The 23,655-nt window shown below is 41.0% G+C and overlaps 1 protein-coding gene across 1 annotated transcript; it reads right to left on the reverse strand.

Moving 5' to 3' along the window:
• Nucleotides 1-5,158: 5,158 nt before the first annotated feature.
• Nucleotides 5,159-23,194, reverse strand: LOC132482607 (transcription initiation factor TFIID subunit 7-like). Its single transcript, XM_060087916.1, is given in 14 exon segments — nucleotides 5,159-5,203; nucleotides 9,380-9,439; nucleotides 11,019-11,063; nucleotides 11,065-11,132; nucleotides 11,329-11,541; nucleotides 11,970-12,083; nucleotides 12,418-12,559; nucleotides 13,350-13,391; nucleotides 15,920-15,975; nucleotides 16,215-16,341; nucleotides 16,981-17,114; nucleotides 18,454-18,532; nucleotides 19,367-19,434; nucleotides 23,155-23,194. Coding segments are annotated over 13 exon segments (1,191 nt in total). The 5' UTR covers nucleotides 19,433-19,434; nucleotides 23,155-23,194.
• Nucleotides 23,195-23,655: the final 461 nt, after the last annotated feature.

Raw genomic sequence — 23,655 nt, forward strand, 5'->3', positions numbered from 1 at the left:
GGAAAATCCTTTTCATAACTGCTACTCCACCCGAGAGATCTTGGGCTGTTGAGGGCCTGTGGCAACTGCAGTGGGCCATGGTAGAGAAGACGTAGATCTCGTTATGTAGGATTTGTGCTATAGGTAGACTGAAGCAGCAAGTCAAGAGTTGAATTCTCAGTAACAGGGTCAATGACACTTGGTGGTCCTGGGTTTACCCTGATGCCCGAGGTGAGTATATCGCTTGAGAGGCCAGTGATAGTCACTGCAGCATGTGTGGACAGTTTTCCCGCAGTGAGGTAAACGGGTCTTTGGGCACTGTGAATTCAAATTAAGGTGGGATTTACTGAGATGTGTTGCATGTTGTTAAGCATCTGTCGTGTATCTTGTCTCCTAGAGGTATTGTGTGTGATGCTGCGTAGTTTTTGGCCCCGTACTGGAAGGTGGTGAAGGGAGTTGCTGGGTAGGCAACCTAATGAAAACCCCTGGCTTGTGGGATTAGCATCAGTGACAAGGAATGTGTTTGCTGGGGTTGTTGTCAAATAGTATCGGGGAACAGTTAGGATTGATAGGTAATGTATTCTCGACAGAATCTGGTAGAGGCCAAAAAACCATTATGAGGGTGCCTCTGCTTCTAGTGAGAGCAGAGTGGAATCAGGTTGACTGGGAAACTATTAAGGAAGGCTGACTGGCTGGAGGACATCAGGCTGTTTGTTGTATGGTTCCCTAGAGAGAGTCCTACCCAGGAGGATATTCATCCTTCCCTCCAGAATGGAAAGGCCTTCAAATGCCCATTTCCTTCCAGGCCCAAAGTTTGGAGATATTTCCTTGTAGAGAAACCTGTTTGAGTTTGTTGTACTTTAGGAGCTGGCCTGGCAGGCCATGGTAATGCGAAACCCCGAGGCCAAGCAGAGGCAAATCCTGGGAGATGGTTTCCTTCCCGATGAATTTTAGGGAATACCCATGATGCTTGAGGTGTGTGTTTGGGATCTGGGCTCCATAGTCAGCTTTGGGCTAGAGCATTCCTTGAAGAGGCATTCTCAATAGCAGACTCATGGCCTCTGAGACCATTTCAGGCCAAGACTCTCATCAAAGTTCCCTTGACATAGGTGACAGATAACTAAAAAAGTAGCTACCTTAAGATGAACAGTCCTGGAGGAGAAAGTGGGGGCCCTGCCCTAGGGCTGTGGAGACTCACCTGCTCAGCTGGGCAACTCTGTCTCTGGGCCTTCCTGCCAAAATCTGGCCCTGAGAACAAAGGAATACTTCAGCTCCTTCTTGTTCTTTAAACACCAATGACTGTGGGAGAGGGAAAGGCTCAAGGCCAGGGCTCAGCTCCCAGCCTCCATCTCCTCCCACAGCTGCCGCCTTTGGAGGGGCACCTGCTCAATGTCCTTGCTGTCCCCAGGGCAGTCTTGAGGCCAGACCGAAGCCTGCGATGCTGCTCGCTGGCTGCAAGGACTGGTCACAAGGATGGGATGTGGGGAAGTGGCAAGGCTGGTGCACAAGTCTAGAAAAGTTTGGGATGAAGGGGCGGGGATGGAGACAAATTAGTTAACTTTGCCACTCACTGTGGTGCTTTTCCCCTTTCCCTTAAATTCTGCTTTGAAAAGAATAAATTCGTATTTGTTTACTTTGGTTCCTCTGGTTACACTCTTTGACTCTGACACTCCACATCTTTACCTTATTTGGGTGTGGGAGAAGAGGGTGGGGCCAAGAAGCCACAGGAACACTGCAAAACATAGGCCACCAGAAGAGTCCAACACCTACAGGACAAGAAGACACCCCCTCTAGTCCCATCCACCACTGTTACCTGGACTGGTCGCCTCTCAAAGCCTCACACAAATTAGCTGGTTATCAGCTCATGGGATGAGCTCTTTATAGCAATGGTTCTTCAACACCATCCTCATCAATCTGAGGAATTTTTCACCAGCCTAAAGCATTAAGAGAAAAATCTGGACAATGCAGTGAGTTTCCATAAAGTTACATATATTCAATTTAAAAGTCTATCCTTTATTCTGAGATTATGGTTATATATTTGGGGGTGTGTGTGTTAAAATGTCCCTGTGAATTGGTGGCGATAGTTTTTTTTAATGCCATTTTCTAGCAAAATAAAACCCTGTCAGTCCCTCCTCCCCAACACCAATTTTTCTTTCTTCAATGATCTATAACATCACTGTCCAACAGAAATATAATGTGAGTCACATATGCAATTTTAAATTTTCTAGCGGCCATATTAAAAAGGTAAAAATAAACAGGTGAGATTAATTTTACTAATATTTCGTTTTACCCAATATATGCAAAGTATTACCATTTCAACATGTAATCAGTATAAAACCATTATTGAGATATTTTATGTTCTTTCTTTTTTTTTATTAAGTCTTAGAAATTGTCAAGTAAGCTGACAGATTCAACTGGTAAAAAAGAACAGGAAACCCACATACATCCAGGCACTTTATTACTTAGAGACAGCAAAAGCAAGACCAGCAATGGGATCTGTTCCGTGTCGCTGCTGCACAGGATGACACTGAAACAAAAGGGGCCAGATGACATGCAACATGAATGGCAGGACACCATGTTGCTGAGTACCAACTCCAGACTGCTGCTAAGCAGCTCTATGGCCTGCAGCTGGACCCTCTGGGGCAAGGGCAGGGGAGTGGGGAGGCAGGCAGAAAGTCTCATGCTCACCAGAATGAGGGAGGCAGATGAGAAACTGCCCTATGACAGCCTCCCTCAAAACAGGGAGGTGAGTGAGAAATGGTCTTGTCTCAAATCCTCGTGAGATTGCCCATCTTCCCAGGTTCCAGGAGGATCACAGGGCATTCTGCCAAGGCCTGGGGCCACCTGCAGTTGAGCCTTGCCTGGGTGGAAAGACACACCTCAATTTGGCCTAGCCATATGTCAAGTGCTCAAAAGCCACACATGGCTGGTGGATACCATATTGGACAGTGCGGTTCTGTAACACGCCAAAGTCACAATCACTAGACTGTAGAAAAGGAAACCTTCATGATATATTATGTGTGTGTGTTGGGGGGAGGGAGGGAGTCAGGGCGGCAATAAGCCTTGGGTGACTGGAGGGCAGTGGTGAAGCAGTTACCCAGGGTTACAAGACGCGGTAGTAGAGGGAACAGAAGGGCACCACAGATACACAAATTTGCTCCTTCCCGTTGTCTTCCCTCCCCCACTGCCTCTCAGCAGAGCTCTGGCTGCTCTTGGGCTCCAGTATTGGACAGAGGCTGGACTAGGGCTCTTCTACTTCTCTCACCCCTGGATGCCACCTGTGGTCTATGTGCCACTCTCTCCGGCCTCAGTCTCTCCAGCCATGTCCCCAGGGTACTTTTTGTTTTTGCCCCAGTCCTATGCCATCCTTCATCTGGAAAGGTCTGTCTTCTTTTCAAACCCTGCCTCTTCCCCCACCTTCTGCCTCTGACAATTCCTTTTCCCTATTCTTTCTTCTCATCTTTTAAATTCTGGGTTTCTGGAAAAAAAAAACTTTAAAAAATTATCTTGGTTTTCAAGCTATCCTCCAACTTTTCTCCTCATCTTGGCTTCATTTTGTTTGTCCATGTCTCTCTCCCTTAGACCCACTTCTTCCCAAATGCTGCATTTGTCCCCAGCATTCCTTCTGCCTTCATCCCTTCTCCATAGGCCCTGCCCGTGCATACTGACTTCCCCTTCTCTGTCCTTGGCTTATTACCTTCAACTTGGAATGAGAGCACTAAAAGTGGCAGAGAAATCTTGGGGGTTCATTTCCTAGAGTGGCACCGACTTCATCAATTGGGACCAGACCTGGGTCTAGCTGGGCTACTTCCAGAAAACCTTCAGATGTCTCTTGGTGATAAGCATTATCACCCTTGATTTCCAGATAAGGACATACAGGCTCTAAGAGGTGTAGGGACTTGCCCAAGGTAGGTAGCAGAGCCAGGATTCCAACCTTGTGTTCCTTCCACTACAACATAATTCAGTGCAAATATTGGAGCTGCCATTTTTGTTACTTCTCTGTACCTTCTCTCAAAATCCCAATGATTTATGGTGAATATGAGATGATCTGCTTAGTTCATTAGGAGTTATCCTAAGAGCTCTTTAGAAGGATGTCCCAGTGCTGACAGCATCTTCTTTCATTTCCTAACTGCAGAATTTATTGCTTGTCTCACCAGTTTCCTTTTGGATATGAATATACGTATCATGGGAGCTGTTTAATAAAGTGACAGTAATCCACGTAAGGAATTTATTTATTGCTTAAAGAATACAGACTAGAAACTCTTAACATAGCTGAAAATCACCAAACTGGCCCAGGGTTTTTAAGGAAGTTTTCACAGGCAATACAAGTATCTGTTTTTTGTTCGTTTTTTTTATTTTTTATTTTGGCCACGAGGCTTACGGGAGTTCCCAGACGAGGGGTTGAACCCCGGCCATGGCAGTGAAAGCCTGGAATCCTAACCACTAGGCAACCAGGGAGCTCCCACAGGTATCTGTTTTTTTCCTAACCTTTTCCGATGGGGGTTAGGAAGAAGAGGCTCAGGATAAGGATGACAGCTCAGAATTTCACCTCTGCTCTAACTAGTCCCATAGCTGCCAAATAACAACCAGACACAATCCTAAAATCATTAACAACAGAACAAAGATAGCAGCAGCAAGAAATCATCCCTGAGCCGGAAAGCAGCCTTTAATGCCTGAACAGTTACAGGATACAACCTAGTATCAACTGCTGCCAGACAGGCACTTAATAACTGTGGCAGGTCCTAGCCCTTGGTAGAACTGGTTTGACTCTATGTTTTAGGAAATATTTGAAACAAACAGAAGAAGAAAAAGCTAAAAATCTATGCAAACCAGATGGATAGCCTTCAGGTTAGACTGTCTGCCTTTGGCAAGCATGGGTGAATAATCTGAGACACCATAAAAGAGAAACAATTTAAGTTAATTCTCAAACTGATAAAGAGAAGCAAAGTCCCATAGTTGATTTGGGTCTTCGGGTCTACTACTTTTTAATACTTTGTCCCTTTCTACATGGCTACAAACTTTGAATATAACTAGCAAAAAAAAAAAAAAAAAGTTCAGAGAAACAAATACAAATGATGCAACATAAGGCAATGAAAGGAGAAGAAACAGGTACAATATCATCTAGGTCTTCAGTCTGGATGGTGAAGCCAAGGTTTGTGTGCCAGGCTGAAGGCTCTCCTCACTTCCTCAGAAAATCATTCAGGCTTTCCTGTAGAGAAATGATCTGTAGGGAGAGGCAGAAAAACACGAAAAATTCATCTGAAATCTTAAGTTCCATGACTTGATCTAGAATTTACTTATATAAACCAAAAAGAAAGACTGTAATTTGGCATTTATAAGGTTATCTTAGTCTTACAATGTTGCAAAGAACAGTGCCACAGTCAAGAACGCAAACAAACACAATGATGCTGTCCTTTATCATGCCAAACTTATAAAAGGAAGCTTCAAATTGAATATACTAAAGAAATTAAATATGCTTGCTGTTAAGAATTCGTACTTCTGGGAAGAGTGTACAGAGGTCACAGCTCACTGTAGGGGCAAAGGAGATGGGATCACTGTAGCCATAGTCTAAGACTCAGAAGATAAGGCAGTTGTGATAGCCTCTTGCCCCACTGAACGCACCGTGTCTTAAACCGAGTCTTAGCTGCTGCTTCCTGCCATGTTATGAGACCCTTGAAAACTGGCTCAGAGTCCTAACCAATAGCGAGTCTGATGATGTTCTACTTGCCCTGGTGCTTTCTAAGTCAGAAGCCCTGAACATTTTGTGATGTAAGATTTAATTTTTTTATTTACTTGAAATGGCAAAGTGACCAATAATACTCAGGTATACTGTCTTTGAGACAAAGGTTGTTTTTGAGTATTATTCAGTTTAGCTCGCCCCATATCAGTGTGGATTTTCATTTTGTGGAATGACAGAAATGGAGCATTACAAAATGATCCTGTGCTGAACATGAGCTACCAAACTGCTATAATTGCTAGCTGTAGTAATTGAGAGCATCTTTTCACTCAGATGCTGACCATGATTACGACCAGACTTCTCCAGTTCTTTCTCCTTTACGGGGGCTTTCTCCTCCCACCACCTCCTAAAGGGAGGTTTTTCCTTAGGTTCAGACTTCTTGCTGAACAGTCAACCTGGCTAACTCATCTATCCCCACAGCTTCAATGATCATTTCTATGCATGAGGCACTCTCCGATCTCCCATTTTAAAAAGTGTTTCCAACTCAACTCACCATCTTCTCCATCCCCCACCCCCAAGAATCCTCTTCAAGTTGTCTTCATTCCTGTTAGTGGCTCACCATTTTCCAGTCACCCAGGCTCTGCACTACTCTTTGTTCCCTTTTTGTCCTGGAAATCCAATCAGTTTTTAAGTTCTGATTCCTTCTCTCACTTGCATCTTCCTCTAGTCTTTCCCCCCTCCAATTTCTCCTATATACTGCTGGCAGAGAAAATTTCCTGAGTTACTCCCCAGGTGAAAAAGCTTTTAAGGCTTATTATGACCTACACCAAAAATCTAAACTCTTAAGCCTGGCATCACCACCTCTGAGCCACTGTGAATGCTACTTTCTATACAGAATGCCTTCATTTCTCTCTCTCTTTATTAGAACCTTACTCACCTCTTAAGGCCCCAAACACCATCTCTCTATGAAGCTTCCCCTAATCTCCATGGACAAAAGTGAACTCTCATTCCTTTAAATTCCTATCCCTCTCATGTATTTCTCCCCAACTGGAGGCAGAGACTGTGTCATAAGCATTTTGTAGTTCCCTGTGGAACCTAGCTTTAAGTAGGTGCCCAATAAATCTATGTTGAATAAATGAGCTAACATAAAGGGTTCTGAGTGGATAAAGTTTACAGCTGTAGTTCTATGTTGAAAATAGCACTCCCTCAATACTAACTACTTACATGGAGGAAAACAAAGATGTTTAGTGGGTGCTAAAGCAATCCTGGCATAAACTGTGCACAAGGCTGTTTATAAGCAGTACTTAGATGAGTGATGTGCTGAGGAGAAGGGAATATACAGAACATAAGAATTCTCCTGGCCTTGTTTGTATGGGGATGAGCATGGGGATGGCATCACTACCTTAAGAGCTCTATGCTCAGGAATTCCCTGGCGGTCCAGTGGTTAGGACTCTGCACTTTCACTGCTGGAGGTGCGGGTTCCCGCAAGATGTGCGGCGTGGGCTCCCCCAAAAAAAGCCCCATGCTAAGTCCATCCTCATAATATGACCTCCAGTCTCTTTAAAACTGTTACCCTACCCTCAACAGTATAGGGCTGGAACCAGCATACATTTCTATACAGCTACTTGACCCTCACTTATCCCACGCTGCCCTCTTTTCTTTTCACTCTGCTCACTCTCTTGTGGCTTTAAGTAATAGTCTTTCAAGTTAGAAATCTGGCATACATCCTTAACGCTCTTTTCTCCTTCGACACCCAGTAATTGGCCCAATTCCCATCAATTCTACCTTTAAAATACATTCTCTCATATAGAAATGTTCACAACAGCATTATTCATGGTAACCAAAAAGTGGAAACAACCCAAATGTCAACTGATGAATGAATGGATAAACAAAATGTTGTATATCTGTACAGTGGAATATTATTCAGCCATAAAGTGGAATGAAGTACTGATACATTCCACAACATGGGTTAACCTTGAAAACACTATGCCAAGTGAAAGAAGCCAGACACAACAGACCTTGTAGTATATGTTTCCTTTTTATATGAAATAACCAGAATAGGCAAAGTAGGCTAGTAGAAAGTAGATCAGTGGTTGCCTAGAACTGGGTTGGGGAGTGGTGAGTGGGAGGGTCAGAAGAAACGGGAAATGACTGCTAATGGGTACAGGTTTCTTTTTTGGGTGATAAAAATGTAAAATTGATTGTGGTGATGGTTGCACAATTCTGTGAATATACTAAAAGTCATTGAATTGTACAATTTAAACGGGTGAATTGTATGGTATATGAATTATATCCCAATAAAGCTGTTATAAAACATTTTTATTGCAGTTAAATATATATATATATATATATATATATATATATATATATATATATATATATATATATATTTTCTTTCCAAATGAAATAATGCCATTTGCAGCCACATGGATGGACCTAGAGATTATCATATTAAGTGCAGTAAGTCAGAGAAAAACAAATACCATGATATCACTTACATATGGAATCTAAAAAAATGATACAAATGAACTTATTTACAAAACAGAAATAGACTCACAGACATAGAAAACAAACTTATGGTTACCAAAGGGGATAGCAGGAGGGGGGAGGGGAGATAAATTAGGAGGTTGGGATTAACATATACACACTACTATATATAAAATAGATAAAAAATAAACAACATGGACCAACTATATAGCACAGGGAAGTATACTCAGTATCTTGTAGTAACCTATAATGGAAAAGAATCTGAAAAAGAATACACACACACACACATACATATATATATATAACTGAACCACTTTGCTGTACACTTGAAACTAACACAACATTGTAAATTAACGATATTTCAATTAAAAAAAGAAAAAATATTTATTCTTTCCATCTCCATTGCCACCTCCGTATTTCAAGTTACTATCACCTTTTATTAGACGACCCCACAGCCTCCTAACTGGCCTCCCTGCTTCTAGTCCTGCCCTCCCACAATCCATTCTCCAGATAATAATCAAAGTGATCTTTAAAACTTCTAAATTAAATGTAACTCTTCTGCTTAAAGCTCTCCAGGGGCTCCCCATTGCACTTAAGACTAAAACCCATCCTCCTTATCATGGACTGCAAGGGACCATACAATATGGCCTCTGCCTACTTCTCCAACCTTACGTTAAGTCACTCTCTTCCTTGCTTTAAATACTGCAGAGGTCCTCAAAGAAGCCAAGCTCTTTTCCAATGTGGGACCTGGCATACGCTCCACCCAAGAAGCTCTTCATACACTTTTTGCCTGGACTTTTCCTTCAGGTCTCTTAAGTATCACTTCCTCAGAAAGGCTGATTATGGTCTCCCCAATTTAATTCAGGACTCTATTCAGATAGCACCACTGACTCTCTCTCCTTCACAGCCCTTCTTTATGATTTGCACCTTTATATTTGTATGATGATTTGTTTGCTGTTGATCTTCCCTGCTAGACTGTTAGCTCCATGAGGACAAGTATTGTATGTGTCTTATTCAACACTGTGTGTACATCCAGTGCTTTCCACTTAATAGACATTCAATTCAATATCTGCTGAATGAACGGATTTTCACAAAGACTTTGTTCCAACCTGCTACCCTCATTTAGAAGATTTGGCCACTACTGTTCCTGTGAAAAGAACAGCCAGAAATGAGATTGGGGGGGTGGGGTTCTCTGCATCAGATGTTTTCTGGTTGATGTGAAAACACACTTCTCACCTGCTCATTTGTTTGTTTTTCCTGTAGCTTAATCTGCTCTAGCACAGACTGTAAATGACTCTGGAAACGAATTATATTAAAAAATTATATTAAAAAAAATTATATAAAAGATGAATGCTGGGCTTCCCTGGTGGCGCAGTGGCCGATGCAGGGGACACAGGATCGTGCCCCGGTCCGGGAAGATCTCACATGCCGCGGAGCGGCTGGGCCCGTGAGCCATGGCCGCTGGGCCTGCACGTCCAGAGCCTGTGCTCCGCAACGGGAGAGGCCACAATGGTGAGAGGCCCGCCTACCGCAAAAAAAAAAAAAAAAACAAAACCAAAAAACAAACAAACAAAAAATAAATAAAATAAAAGATGAATGCTGAGTCTCAAAGGAAAAGAGAACCAAGAGAGACAAAGAGTTTGGCAAATAATTTGATAAGTAAGAAAACTGTCAGTCGTAACAAAAGAGTACTTTTAAAAAAGGATTTAGAGAAAGAATGTCTCTATGTGTATAACTGAGTCACTTTGTACAGCAGATTGGCACAACATTGTATATCAACTCTACTTCAATAAAAACACATTTTAAAAATGATTTAGAGTATAAAAACTACACTCTCCAACTGCAGGGCCATTCGATTTGATTTTATACACCCTACATGGCATTTTTTTTTCTTGCCCTAAAACAAAGAGTTAGAATGCCTTCATGTTACCTTTTTCTAGTTTAGCACAAATCCTTTGACTGTGGTGACCTACTTAAAGAGCTGGCTTGGAATCTGGTGCTGACTCCTTCATTCCCCTGCACTAGGGCAGAATATTACCATTCTTAACTAGTACTGCACACGACAACAACCATAATACCATATATCTGTATCTTTCAAAGTATGTCCACATCTATTATCTAACTTGGTTATTCTGAAGGACAACACTCTAAATAAGTATAGTTCTGTGTCAAGTTGCTCCCCTTCAATGACAAGAGCTCTACAGAAAAAGAAATCTGGCAAGGAATTCTCCAGATGCTTCAGAATTTCCCTCACTGTAAAAAGGGAAGCAAACATGGCCTAAACATACATTTTCCTTTTGCTGATATGTGTATTAATAAAATATGTATTAATGTGTATTAATAAAAATAAAGCATGATATTAATTTTTGTTCAGGCAGGCATCATAAAAATTTTAAATTAATTTAGTTTTTCTTTTATTGTAATGAATACATTTTGGTACAGAGCAACAGGGTTCAATCTATGCCCTACCACTTACTGTGGTCCTTGGCAAGTTACTTAATCTCTTTGAATTTCAATTTCTTATCTATAAAACGTCAATAGTGACAGCACCTATATTTCAGGGATGTCAGGATGAAATGAGATAATACACGTAAAATGCTTAGCTCTGTACATGCCTTTCACATAGTTAAATGTTCAATATTGGCAATTATTATCTCAAGTCTCCTGGTCCCCTCCCCAAAATGCTTATATAAGATGATCAAAATTACTCAGGTAAAAGGAAATAGGGCTATCTTTTATTAGGGGTATCTAAGAGGTTGTTCAGGTTCATGAATGAACCAGAATGCTGAAAAGAGATGACATGAGTGGAAACACAAAGATGGGATTTTGAAAGTAAGATATCAGGATATATTTATACCAGCCAACAAGAATTTACCTTGAGCATTAGGTTTTCCACTTGCATAATTCACTTCTGCTGTCTTTTGTGCTTTCCACTGAATCTTTCGGAGATTTTTCTCCACGTAATGAGTCTGCTTCTGAATTTCCATGACTAATAGAGATAGACAAAAACTTCATGTATCTAAACATGGCCTAAACTAGTGGACCAAGATCCAAATCAACTAAAGCTCCACTACACATCTGAGCAATAATTTCTCAAACGTAACTTTGCAACTAACACGTGTTTAGAGTCAGTCTTTAGTACTGCCACCCACTCTGTCCCACCCCTTTGTTTTTCCCTAACTTACCTGTTGAGCTGGTTCCCTCCTTTGCCTCATACTGGCCAGATTCAATGAACTTGTCCTGTAGCTCCGTTTCCACATGCACATCATAATAATCTTCCTTGTCTTTATCCACATCATCATAGTCATCCTCTCCCTCTTCATCTTCCTCCTTATCATGCTCAACTTCATCACTGCTACTGCTAGAGTCATTGACCACCTCCCGAAACACACCATATTCTATGGGTTTTAAGCAAAAGGAAGGTGAAACCATCTGAAGCTTTTCAAATGACTCCCACTCCAGCTGCAATTATACTCCCCCTCAAGTTTACTGGGCAACCAATGAATTTTAAAAATAATTTTTCTCACAGGAAGATTATTCCCTTTATAAAACAAGGACAGGAAAGGCAAAACACTGTAACATTCATTTATGTATTCAATGATCAAAATATTCAGAGAATCCAAGGGCCCACAGGAATTTAGAATAGCAGGGATGGATGGGATATTAGAACCCCAATCTAAAACCCCTAAACTTGTGGGACCAATAGGAGGAGAGAAGGGCAAAGGCACCCCTTTTCTGTGATTGGCCTGTGAGTTTACGGAGAATGGTCCTACACACAGTCAACACCTGCCTCTCTGAAGCTCCTGCTTTGCCTTTATTAATGCACCTGGTGATGTATGACGCTGTTTACAGTTACTCATTTCTGAGACCATCTCAAAGCTTGGAATGAAGCCTTGACTTTCCATTTCCTCGGTTTCACCTTCGACAATGACCTCATATCCTGAAAGGAGAGGCAGTCAAGGAAAAAGCAGAAAGAAAGCAGAAGGCAAACTTGAAAGGGAAGAGGCTCTCTGGCTGAAAGTGCTATTTAATTTAGTCCAACTTCAGGCCATTTGTATCTGGATTCCTAGTATAGAAAAGTGCCTTATACTGAATTACACAAGTAAATAATTTCTACTACATGAATGTACTGTTCCTAGCTAGAAAGTAACATTTCCAAAAATCATAAGTTCTGTACATTAACATCAGCACACAATATCAGAAATGAGAGCTTGTCACCAAGTGCATTTGGGGTGGAACAGACTACACAGAAAATATTTAGTGTAAAAGGATACGGACACTGATAGCTTCAGCATCTGAGCACAGCAGTCTTTTCACTTCCTCTTCCACATCAGGAGGTTCAACGTGCTGAACCAAAGTTGGAGAAGAAGGAATACCAGTAGCCTCACTTAACCTCCTGAGTCTAATTTCCTCTTCCTACATACAAATGAATTCAAATAATTAGGCCTCTTTAAGATACATCCAATCAAATTTCTACTTTAAACAATGCCATTTATGAAGGAAACTTTGATCGGGGTCTATATTTTTGTACAGTAAGCTTATTTTTTTCCCAGTCGAATTACTTGAGACATTTAATCTTTTCAATCTGCAACTCTATATTAAAGACCTCCTCAGAGGCATGACCCTTAAGCCTCAGTTGTTAATTATTTGCACTGACCCACACTGGCAAAGAACTATAATTTTTTTGTTACTTGGAAGTAATTTGGTTTAAAGATCCCAAATCCCAGATTCCACTTCTACACATCTTTATTATTAGAGAGTTTCCTATAAAAACTGGGTCTTAGCCACATATTCTCCCTTAAATCCAGTTTTAGACAATAATCTCCACAGCAACCAATTCATCGTGCCACAAATAGAGATTAGAATTTGAGGAGGAATAAGTAATTGCAAACAACTGCTGGTAAGAGTGAACCCTGGCTTCCAAGAAATGGTTTTTAAAAATAAATATCACAGAAAAGAAGCAGATTAAAATACACAGGGTCACTGATCAAATTGTATCTTTTGCTCTCGGAGTTGTCAGACATTAAACAATAAATTCATTTTTCAGTGAATCAAATTCAGTGTGTGTGTATGGGAGTGGGGGTTACAGGTGAGAAGGAAGGCTTGAAAGTAATCTTTATGATTTTTTTGATTTGTTTGAAATTAAAGAGCTGTGAAATAAAATACAGCATAGGTTAACAATAAAGTTATATTACGATTTGTCTACCTCAGGAGAGCGGACTTCTTCCATTTGTTTGATACCAGTGAACTATGAAATAAAACACAATGAACAATGAAGTTAAAATTTTTCTACTTTACTAAAGCTTAAAGAGTTCTAGAACCATTCTTAATGTAGTTTTATATTTAGTAGGCACTCAATGAATGCTGTTGACTGACAGTATAAAGCCAAAGCAACCATGCTCATAGATTAAACATAGTAAAGCTACTGATCTATAGGTTTAATGCAATTCCTATCAAAATTCCAACAAGGTTTTCTATAGACATAGACAAACTTACTCTAAAATGTATATGGAAAGTTACAGACTCTAGAATGACTACAACAATCTTGAATAAAAAATAAAGTGAGATCAGTCTTCCTGATTTCAAGGCTTATTACAAAGCTACACTGTGGAATCGGTGATCAACACTGATTAATGGAACCCAGAAAAAAAAAACTCACACAAATATGCCCAACTTATTTTTTACAAAGGTGCAGAAGCAATATAATGGACAAAGGGCAGCCTTTTTAACAAATGGTGCTGGAACAATTGGACATGCAAAGGGGAAAAAAAAGAACAACCTTGAACTAACTCTCAAACCTTTTACAAAAATTAACTCAAAAATGGATTGCAGGGGTTCCCTGGTGGCGCAGTGGTTGAGAGTCCGCCTGCCGATGCAGGGGACGCGGGTTCGTGCCCTGGTCTGGGAACATCCCACATGCCGCGGAGCGGCTGGGCCCGTGAGCCATGGCCGCTGAGCCTGCGCGTCCGGAGCCTGTGTTCCGCAGCGGGAAAGGCCACAGCAGTGAGAAGCCCGCGTACGGCAAAAAAAAAAAAAAAAAAAAAAAAAAATGGATTGCAGACTTAAATTAAATGTAAAACTTTAAAAAGATAGTTAGGAGAAATCTTCAGAATCTGGGCTAGGCAAACAGTTCTTATACTTGACATGAAAAATAAGATCCTTAAAAGGAGAAATCAATAAATCGGACTTCATCAAACAAAAAAACTTTTGCTCTTTGAAAGACCCCATGAAGAACATAAAAAGACAAGTTACAGACTGGGAGAAAATATTTGCAAACCACATATCTGAAAACTAGTATTTGGAATATAAAAAAGAACTCTCAAAACTCAACAATAAAAGCAATCCATTTAGAAAATGGGCAAAAGGCATGAACAGACACTTCACTGAACTGGACATATAGAGGGCAAACAAGCACATGAGAAGATGCTCAACATCTTTAGCCATCAGGGAAATGCAAATTAATACCACAATGAGATCACTACACATCTATCAGAATGGCTAAAATAAAAAATAGTGACAACACCTAATGCTGGTGAAAAGGTACAGAAATTGGATCACACGTACATTTCTGGGGCAAATGTAAAATGGTGCAGCCACCTGGAAAACACTATGGGTAGTTTCTTATAAAACTAAACATGCAACATACCCAGTAATTGCACTCCTGGGCATTTATGCCAAATAGATGAATACTTATGTTCACACAAAAACGTGCTGGCAGCTTTATTTGTAATAGTCAAAAAATGGAAACAGACAGGATGTCCTTCTATGAGTGAACAATTAAGCAAACGGTGGTACATTCATAACACGGCATACCACTCAGCAATAAAAAGGAAGGAACTATTGATACATGCAACAATCCACATGGACCTTAAGGGAATTAATCTGAGTGAAAAAAACAAAGCCAGTCTCAACTGTTATACTTTGTATGATTCCATTTATACGACATTGTCGAAATGACAAAATTATAGAGATGGAGAACATATTAGTGATTAGCAGGGGTTAGAGCCTGCTGATTTGGGGTGAGGAGGAGATGGGTGTGGCTTTAAAAGGGCAAGATGAGAGATCCTGGTGGTGACAATACTGTTCAGTATCTTGACTGCATGGGTGGATACACCAACATACACATGGGATAAAATTGCATAGAACTAAACACATGCACACACATACACAGGAGAAAGTAAAACTGGAACAATTTGAATAAGATTAGTGAATAGTAATAATGTCAATTTCCTATTTGTGATATTGTACTATAGTTTTGCAAATGTTACCATGGGAAGAACTGGGTAAAGGGTACACAGTATCTCTTTCCTATTGCTTATAGCTGCATGTGAATCTACAATGATTTCAAAATAAAAAATTTAATTAAAAAAGAAGCCAAGGCATAGTACTCCTGTAGTTTGCCCAGGGTTCTACAAGTCTGAGGTAAGGTTAGAAATACAACCACAATTCCCAATTCTCAGGTTCTGGATGGGTTCACTTTAAAACAAGATTTTGCAGTTGGGAACTTTTAAAAGCGTTAGCAGAAGTTTCAAGTTCATGACACATCTAGATCCCTAAGTGACTACCCTATAACTTCAAGGGTCAAGTCTGTTTTTGTTCGTTACATATTTCCAATTGTTAGCACACAGTGCCTGGCATGTTGCTCATACTCAGAAAATGTTTATTGGACATATAAATGACTGAACAAATGAATACCCAACTGACTGTCTCCCTTCCCCTCCATTCATAATCCTCTTCCAATCCAACCAGTAGACACAGAAATAGCATGCCACTAACCTTTTTTTTTTTTTTGCAGACTCTTCTCTTTCTGACATTCCTAAGTGGTTGAGTCACTAAAATAAATTCAACATGGTGAAATGTATATATGACTGATGGTAATCATATATCTATCTGAATTTGATAAGGTCATGCTCTAAGCCACTGGCTCATGACACGACTCGTTCCTTTAAGAGCATGTGGATGCCTACTGAACCAAACACCTAAGTGTGGTAACAGATCCCTGGCTCACAAGTACTTAGGATCCAGCAGATAAATGTAGTTAGCCAGAATGAGCAAGGGACTGATGACTTACTGCCATGCTTCCAGATATATTTTTTCTGTCCCTCCTTTTCACTTTTCCTGCTTGCTTTAAGATCAGTAGAGGTAACCGGTTCTTCAGGATCAGAGTGGACACCACCATCAGCAGTGCACACAAGCATCTGCATTTAACAAAGACAAAGAAGTTGACGGTGGCCACAAATCTTGGGTTAGTAATGGATGATGATCATTCTTACCACCAGAAATCCTGGAGCACAAAAGTAAGGAGAATGCTACCTGGCATTTCCAGAAAACCAAGTATTACATACACTCATATGCATTCTCTATCTCGGCAGCACAGCATATGGACTCTGAGGTTGTTGTTGTTTTTAGCTCCAGTGCTTACCACTGCGGAAGGAATGTGTTGAAAACAAGATATGTCTTAGCATTTTGATTTATAAAGGAAACAAAATATCAACAGTAGAGATGATGAATAAGAACCAATGTAAACCTCCAGAGTTAACAGCACACTGCTTTAACAGGAATTTCAGACGAAGATCCCAGATGCTCATATTTTTCAAAGAATGAAAGGCACTATAAATGGCAAACAGGAGGCTCTAAAAGCTATTTGGATAAAATATAGTAGTGAAAAGTGATGGATCAAACACCAAACCAGAACATGACATTGTATTCCCTGTGCAATTGAGCTGGAAATTAGAAATGACAAGCAGGTGAAAAGAGAATTGAAAGAAAGAAAAGGAGGGAGAAAGGAAATCCTTGAAGGATGTGTGGGCGAGTAGATTAAGAAAACTTGTCCATACCTGGGAAATATCTGCCGTTTTATAAAAAGTTCTTTTATCCAGAGTTTTCAGGCTTTCAGTAACACAAGGCAAATCAACCAGCTTAGCAGATAGTGAGACATCTTCAATCCCAACAACTGCATGACATCCATCAGCTGAACAGAAGTAGAAAAGATTAAATCTGACATCTTCCCAATGTACTCTCAAGACTCCTGGGGTTTGAATAATGAAGACTTATGGGGGACAGACGAGTCTTTCATTGAAACTTACTATTTCTCACAATGCCAGAATTGTGTACGCAATTAGTAACTTCCCACAGCAAAGAAGGCAGGGTATATGGAGCTCTTTTTTTCTAGTTTATGTCATTCCATCAAAAGTAGCTAAGTTTCTTGGTCATGGTTGTGAACTAAAGTGAATGAAGTGGTAACTGTTTCATTCTCATCTTGAAAGGCCAACTCCATTCATTTAAACCCATTCGTTTGGACACCATTAGGAGCATTCGATCATGTCATTGTACATGGGTGTTTTCAAAGGGTTGGGTAAGGGGAGGGTTGATTCTAGAATAGTACTAATAAGTCTCAAGTTATAATCTCTAGTTAGTTTCACAAAGATAAAATTCTACACAATAGCCAGAGAGAGAGAGAGAGAGAGAGAGAGAGAGAGAGAAAGAGAGAGTCAGCCATATACTGACAACTCTGAATCCTGCCCAGATGTCTCAAACATGAATGTCTCTTGATTCGAAAGGATTCAAGTGTAATCTTCTAATATTAAGTGAAAAAAGAAAGATGCAGAACTATGTTTGACATGATCCTTTTTGTGTAAATTATCTTTAAAAATATAGAGAGATTATTTATATGTTGGTATTATGCATAAAAGTTTTGTCTATAAGGAAACACAAGGAGAAAAGGCTAATATTAGTTATCCTTGGCATTGAGGTTGAGGCACTGTGAAGGAGAGTTTCACTTCTCCTTTTGAACCTTTCTGATTTATTTGAATTTTCTAGCCATGCATTTGTATTCCTTTTTTTTAAAGTGTCAATAAGGGCTACCAGAGTGCTGGGATTATGGGCCATTTAAAATTTTATTCTTCATGTACTTCTCTGTATTTAAAAATCTAATAAATATTATTTAAAAGAGATAAAGATATGTCACTTTTGTAAATGAAGAATAGTACATCCACCTGTCATTTCCCCGGACAGTCAGAAATCACAAAAGTTTCATATAGGAGACAATCAGCAGTATGCAAATCCCCCAGTTGACCTCCAAGTTCTTCCTTATACACACCATGATAATTACCTCAAGTTGTATAAGTTCTACTTCCTTTCCTCTTAAAAGGAAGAGATGGAAGTGACTGAAGCCTCTCTTTGAGTCCATCAAGACAGAGACCACATTCTATTCTTTGTCACATCCTTGGTATCTAGTATTGTGCCTGACACACAGCAATCCCTTAATAAACTACTGTTCAGTGTACGGTGAATGGATATTAACTACTTACACGAAAAGTCAATGTTCAGTTTATCCTTCATGGCAGCACTTCCAGAACGTATTATCTTCCTGACAGTAGAAGCATGTTCCTAAAAAGGAGGCAGATTGAAAAATCAGAAGGATTAATTGTCTACTTAGCAGGTAATAGAACAGGTATGTCAGAGACTGTCCTCCCTTAAATAGAACCTTAAACTTCCCAAACGTTAGGAACAGTGCCATGTACCATGAGATACTGTGCACTGGGTAAGTCAAGTTAGGATGAGGTTGACTCTAATGTTATTGTTGTCTTTTAGCAGCTATAGATAATGCCTTCTCCTAGCTGTACATTCCTGTTTCTCACTGTTACCCTTCAAGTTGTAGTTGCTAAGGGAAGGCTTAGCTGCAGTTTACTGGCTATATTAATTAACCCTAATTGGGGAAATACCTTTCTGAAGCCCATCCTTAATATACCTTTCTTAGACTAAATAATACTTAAATACAGGTATCAATAGGGGAAGAGTCCCTAACACAATGCTGAAATGAGCTTCAACAGCCTTGCATGATGATGAATTTGAGGAGACAGTGCTAACCCCTCCATTGCCCCTTTTGAGGTGACAGAAAGGAACTCTCTTTTAGAAGAGTCTTATCTTGGCTGTCCAGTGAGCAAGGCTGTTGGCATCTGTGATAAGTGACTGAATCCATCATTGTCTCACCTGTTTGCCAGGAAATCAACCCACACAGTAGGTGGCATGTGCAGGACAAAAGAAATGCTGCTTAAAAGAGTACACACTAGGATAGGACTGCTAAATAGAACACAACTCCTGGGAAACAAATGTTCTTGGTTTTTATAGCCTACCTTAAATAAACAGAAATGCTACAGAATCCAAGCAGGGCTGATACTTATGCACTGAAGATATTTGGCCTGAGATACAAGGGTTTCTTACCGGAGGCAGACGCAATATAAACTGGTCCTCAAGTTCGTAAGGAGGTTCATCCTGGCTTCTACTCATCTCTTGTTTTGAGTGCATGAAAACAAAAACAAAACCAACAGAAAGTTACCAAAAACTCCTCTTGCCCCCTCTAGTGACCACTTCTGGTAGTACTGGTTACATTACACAATATCTTGCTGATAACCCTCACTGGAATGATATGTGTACAGCTTCAAAACACTTTATTTGACATAACTTGATTATTTATAAAGTCACCTTATGTCCCCTCCCATATGTGCAGATTTTCCAACGTTAATACTAATTACATGATAACAAATGAAGTAAGAGCTGTTACACATGATTTAGTCTTCTTGATAGTCTTAGACTCTCCGGTAAAGGATTAACTCATCAATACAGTGGTGACTACCAAAGCAAGTAAGCTACATACCTCTGCAGAGAAGACTGCCAACCAAAGGCCAAAATCAACCCAAAAAACCACTGGCCGAAATGCTCTATGATGATTTGAATGAAACACAGCTTAATTTTCAGTATTTCACCTTAATGATCAATAAAATGGTAGGAATTAAACAGTCCGTGTGAGAGCAGGCAGCTTTTTATGACTCTAAAGCCAACATCAACAGCTCCGAGCTACCTCGGGGAAAAGTTAGGAGTCCCAGTCTTACGGCTGGGCTATCTATATAAGTACATCTAACTTCATGGAATAGACTCATTTCTGAAGGGATGATAATGGAAAAATGTAAAATCTAATTTGATTTATTCATCACTAACATTTACTCCATGTGCCAGGCTCTACATTGAGTGCATAAGGTCTATTATTTCATTTAATCCTCACAACCACCACTTATTTGAAATACCCCTAAAAGCCATTTGAAGGAATCCTAAGATGAATCCATATATATACATATATATATATATTTATATATATATATATATACACACACACACATACATATACACACACACATATATATAATGCACATTCTGTAAAGTGAATAATCTCCAAGTTGATCTTCATTTTTTCACCTTATTTTCCATCTATTAGGGATATATCTGTAGTGGCTTGCATTTTGAGTTTTAGGGCCCACACTACTTCTGAGGAAATTTTTTCTCAAAAATGGAAAAAAGCGGGCTTCCCTGGTGGTGCAGTGGTTAAGAATCCGCCTGCCAATGCAGAGGATGCGGGTTCGAGCCCTGGCCCAGGAAGATCCCACATGCCGTGGAGCAACTAGGCCCATGTGCCACAACAAGTGAGCCTGCGCTCTAGAGCCCGTGAGCCACAACTACTGAGGCCCGCACACCTGGAACCTGTGCTCCTCAACAGGAGAGGCCACCGTAATGAGAGGACTTCGTGCCGCAGCGAGGAGTGGTCCCCGCTCGCCGTAACTAAAATGAAGGTCCTTGCGCAGCAGCAAAGACCCAGCGCAGCCATACATAAATAAATAAATAAATGGGAAAAAGCAGTGTACATATATGAAAAACTGACAAAGTTTTCTTACGTTCTAAGGACACTATGTTATACACCAAGTTATAAAATCTTATAATTTAAGTTAGATGAAAAGCTCCAGATAATGTATAGCTCCTAATACTCTGTAAACCATTCATTGAGTTCCGAGTTTTGAATTCGAATCTCACTTAAAAGCACTGGAACCTTTTTTAAAAAACACATACAAGTGAATATAACAAAAAAGAAGCAGACTCACAGATATACAGAACAAACTAGTGGTTACCAGTGGAGAGAGGGAAGGGGGAGCGGAAGTGTAGGGGTAGAGGATTAAGAGGTACAAACCATTAGGTATAAAATAAGCTACAAGGATATATTGTACAACACGAGGAATATAGCCAATATTTTATATTAACAATAAACAGAGCATAACCTTTAAAATTGTGAATCACTATATTGTACACCTGTAACTTATATAACATTGTACCTCAACTATACTTCAATATAAAAAACTGTAAAAAGTGGGGGGAGGACAAAGAATATTTAGCACTACCAGTTAAAATAGAGAAAAGGAAAGACAAACAAACAAAACCTCATACAAGTGAGTCTGAGACCCCTTTACAGGTAAATCATTCACCAGTTATGATTTCAGTCCTTTAGGCTGACTTCAGAAACTACCAGAAAGGCATAGAAAGCACAAGAGAGATCAGGAGTGAAAAATCAGACACCCAGGATGGGAGGGTGGGGCGAGGGTGGGGGAGGAGAGAGAGAGAGAAAAAGAGAAAAAGAGATTGATTATTTGTGATAGCCATCTCTCTCCTTTTCCTGCTTCATACAGTTATACACACATACACACACACACACACAAATACAAAAACTAAATGTAAAGGTAAGGGGTAAAGTTAATTAAAATAAAATAAATTGAATAAAAAATCTTGGGACTGGGTACACTGCCTAACATAAGAGTAACAAACATTTAAGTTTGGGAGCAGAAATACAGATTTGAAGAACTAGCTGCTAAGCAAGATTTAATCAGATCAGTAGTAACTTTTAGATTCCTCAGCAGAATTAAGACTAAGGCATTTTGTTCATTTCAGTGCCTTTCTGGCAACTCCTCTCTTATGAAAGAAAGAATGTAAGAACTGGAACCATTTCAGAGAAGGTAGACACCCCTGGTAGAAATGAGTTTTAATGATTTTTTAGATTTGCTATCTGCATTTATACAATGAACTGGTTGCATCATATTTCTTTTAAGAAAAGCCATCCACATTTTTCCAGTAAGCACTCTTTGATACCGAATTAAATTAACAGGACCGCTCTCCACCACTCACCGCCCCCACCCAGCCAGCTCCATCTCACTTCATCAGAATTAGAATTGGAATCAGAATTATAACTAAATGGAGGGCGCCTGACCGCAAGCTCCCAGCACCAGAAGTCACCACAAAACTAAATGGGTAGTTTCTCAAGTTCATAGCCGCTAGCTGCAGTTTGGAGGCAATGACCACTCCATCCTTATCCCAGGGGCACTAAGCTCCCAAGGGAAGACCGCAGCCCTAGGATTTGATTGCATTTCCCTAGAAAACCTCCCACCAGGCCGAGGGGCCCTAAAGCCTTCGCGCCACCCCAGGTGGGCTGGGAAGGGAAGAGCAGCGCGCAGCCCTCGGCGCCAACGAGGCGCCAAGAGCCCTCCGACCGCCGGACTCACACGCTCCTCAGCCGACTGGCGCCGGGACGGCCTCTCTGCACAGGGTGGTTCCAGAGGGAGCGAGTGGGCTCCGGGCGGCCGGCGGACTGTGTGGCGACGGGTAGGAGCCTTGCGCGCCACCACTCCCCACACTTCCGCCACCGCGGACAGGCGGATGGCCTCGAGGCGGCGGCCAGCCCGCCCGCGTGCGCGGGCGGTAGACTCGAAGGCTGCTGATTGCGGCCGCTCAAGTACCTCGCGGAGCAACGCTTCAGAACAAATACCCTTTACACAGGCACGACCCTTGGGTCGGCCACGGGAGTTTTACCAGCACACAGTGATAACTGTCAAAGGGGTGGCAGAATCGGTTGCTCTGAAAATCCGTTAGGTTGGACCGATTTGTTCCTTGGTGATGAGACCTCGCCTGGTGACAACTACACCGCCCACGCAAACCCATTAAATAACTAGAATCCGCGCCCAAACTACTCTAATTAGCTGATCCCTTCGAAACAAAGTCACTAGTTTACATCTTTTGGACAGAGATACAGCGTACTCCCCTCATTTCTCATAAATGGGCATTGCGGTTCAAATAAACTTCTAGCAGTTCGCTTTTCCCATAGATCCTTAACTTATGGGAAAACTCTTAAAACCACTTACCTGTCCCTTCTCGTAAGTTTTCCAGAGGGGTTCTGGCGGCAGCCTGGTTGCCGATGGCGGCATTAGTTTGGGCGCCACGACAGCCGGCAGTTTGGGCGCCACGACAGCCGGCAGTTTGGGCGCCACGACAGCCGGCAGTTCGGGCGCCACGACAGCCGGCAGTTCGGGCGCCACGACAGCCGGCAGTTCGGGCGCCACGACAGCCGGCAGTTTGGGCGCCAAGACCGCCGGCAGTTTCAGCTCCATGGTCACCGGCAGTTTGGGAATATCGGACGCTCGTTACTTCTGATGTTGAATCCGGTGTTAAATCATTTTTTGAGGAACGGCGGCGCCGTCCCTCAGGGCACTCCATGGTCTCTCGTTGAGACCACAAAATGGCCTCCTATTGAGTCATGTGACCTAAAAGTTTCCGGAACTTTCCTAAAATGAAACCGTTCCTAACATGGTGTCCTTAAAGACACAGGGGTAATATTAGAGACATTAAGTGGTGTCTCTTAGAGA

This window comes from Mesoplodon densirostris, chromosome X (genome assembly GCF_025265405.1).
Source record: "Mesoplodon densirostris isolate mMesDen1 chromosome X, mMesDen1 primary haplotype, whole genome shotgun sequence".
NCBI lineage: Eukaryota > Metazoa > Chordata > Mammalia > Artiodactyla > Ziphiidae > Mesoplodon > Mesoplodon densirostris.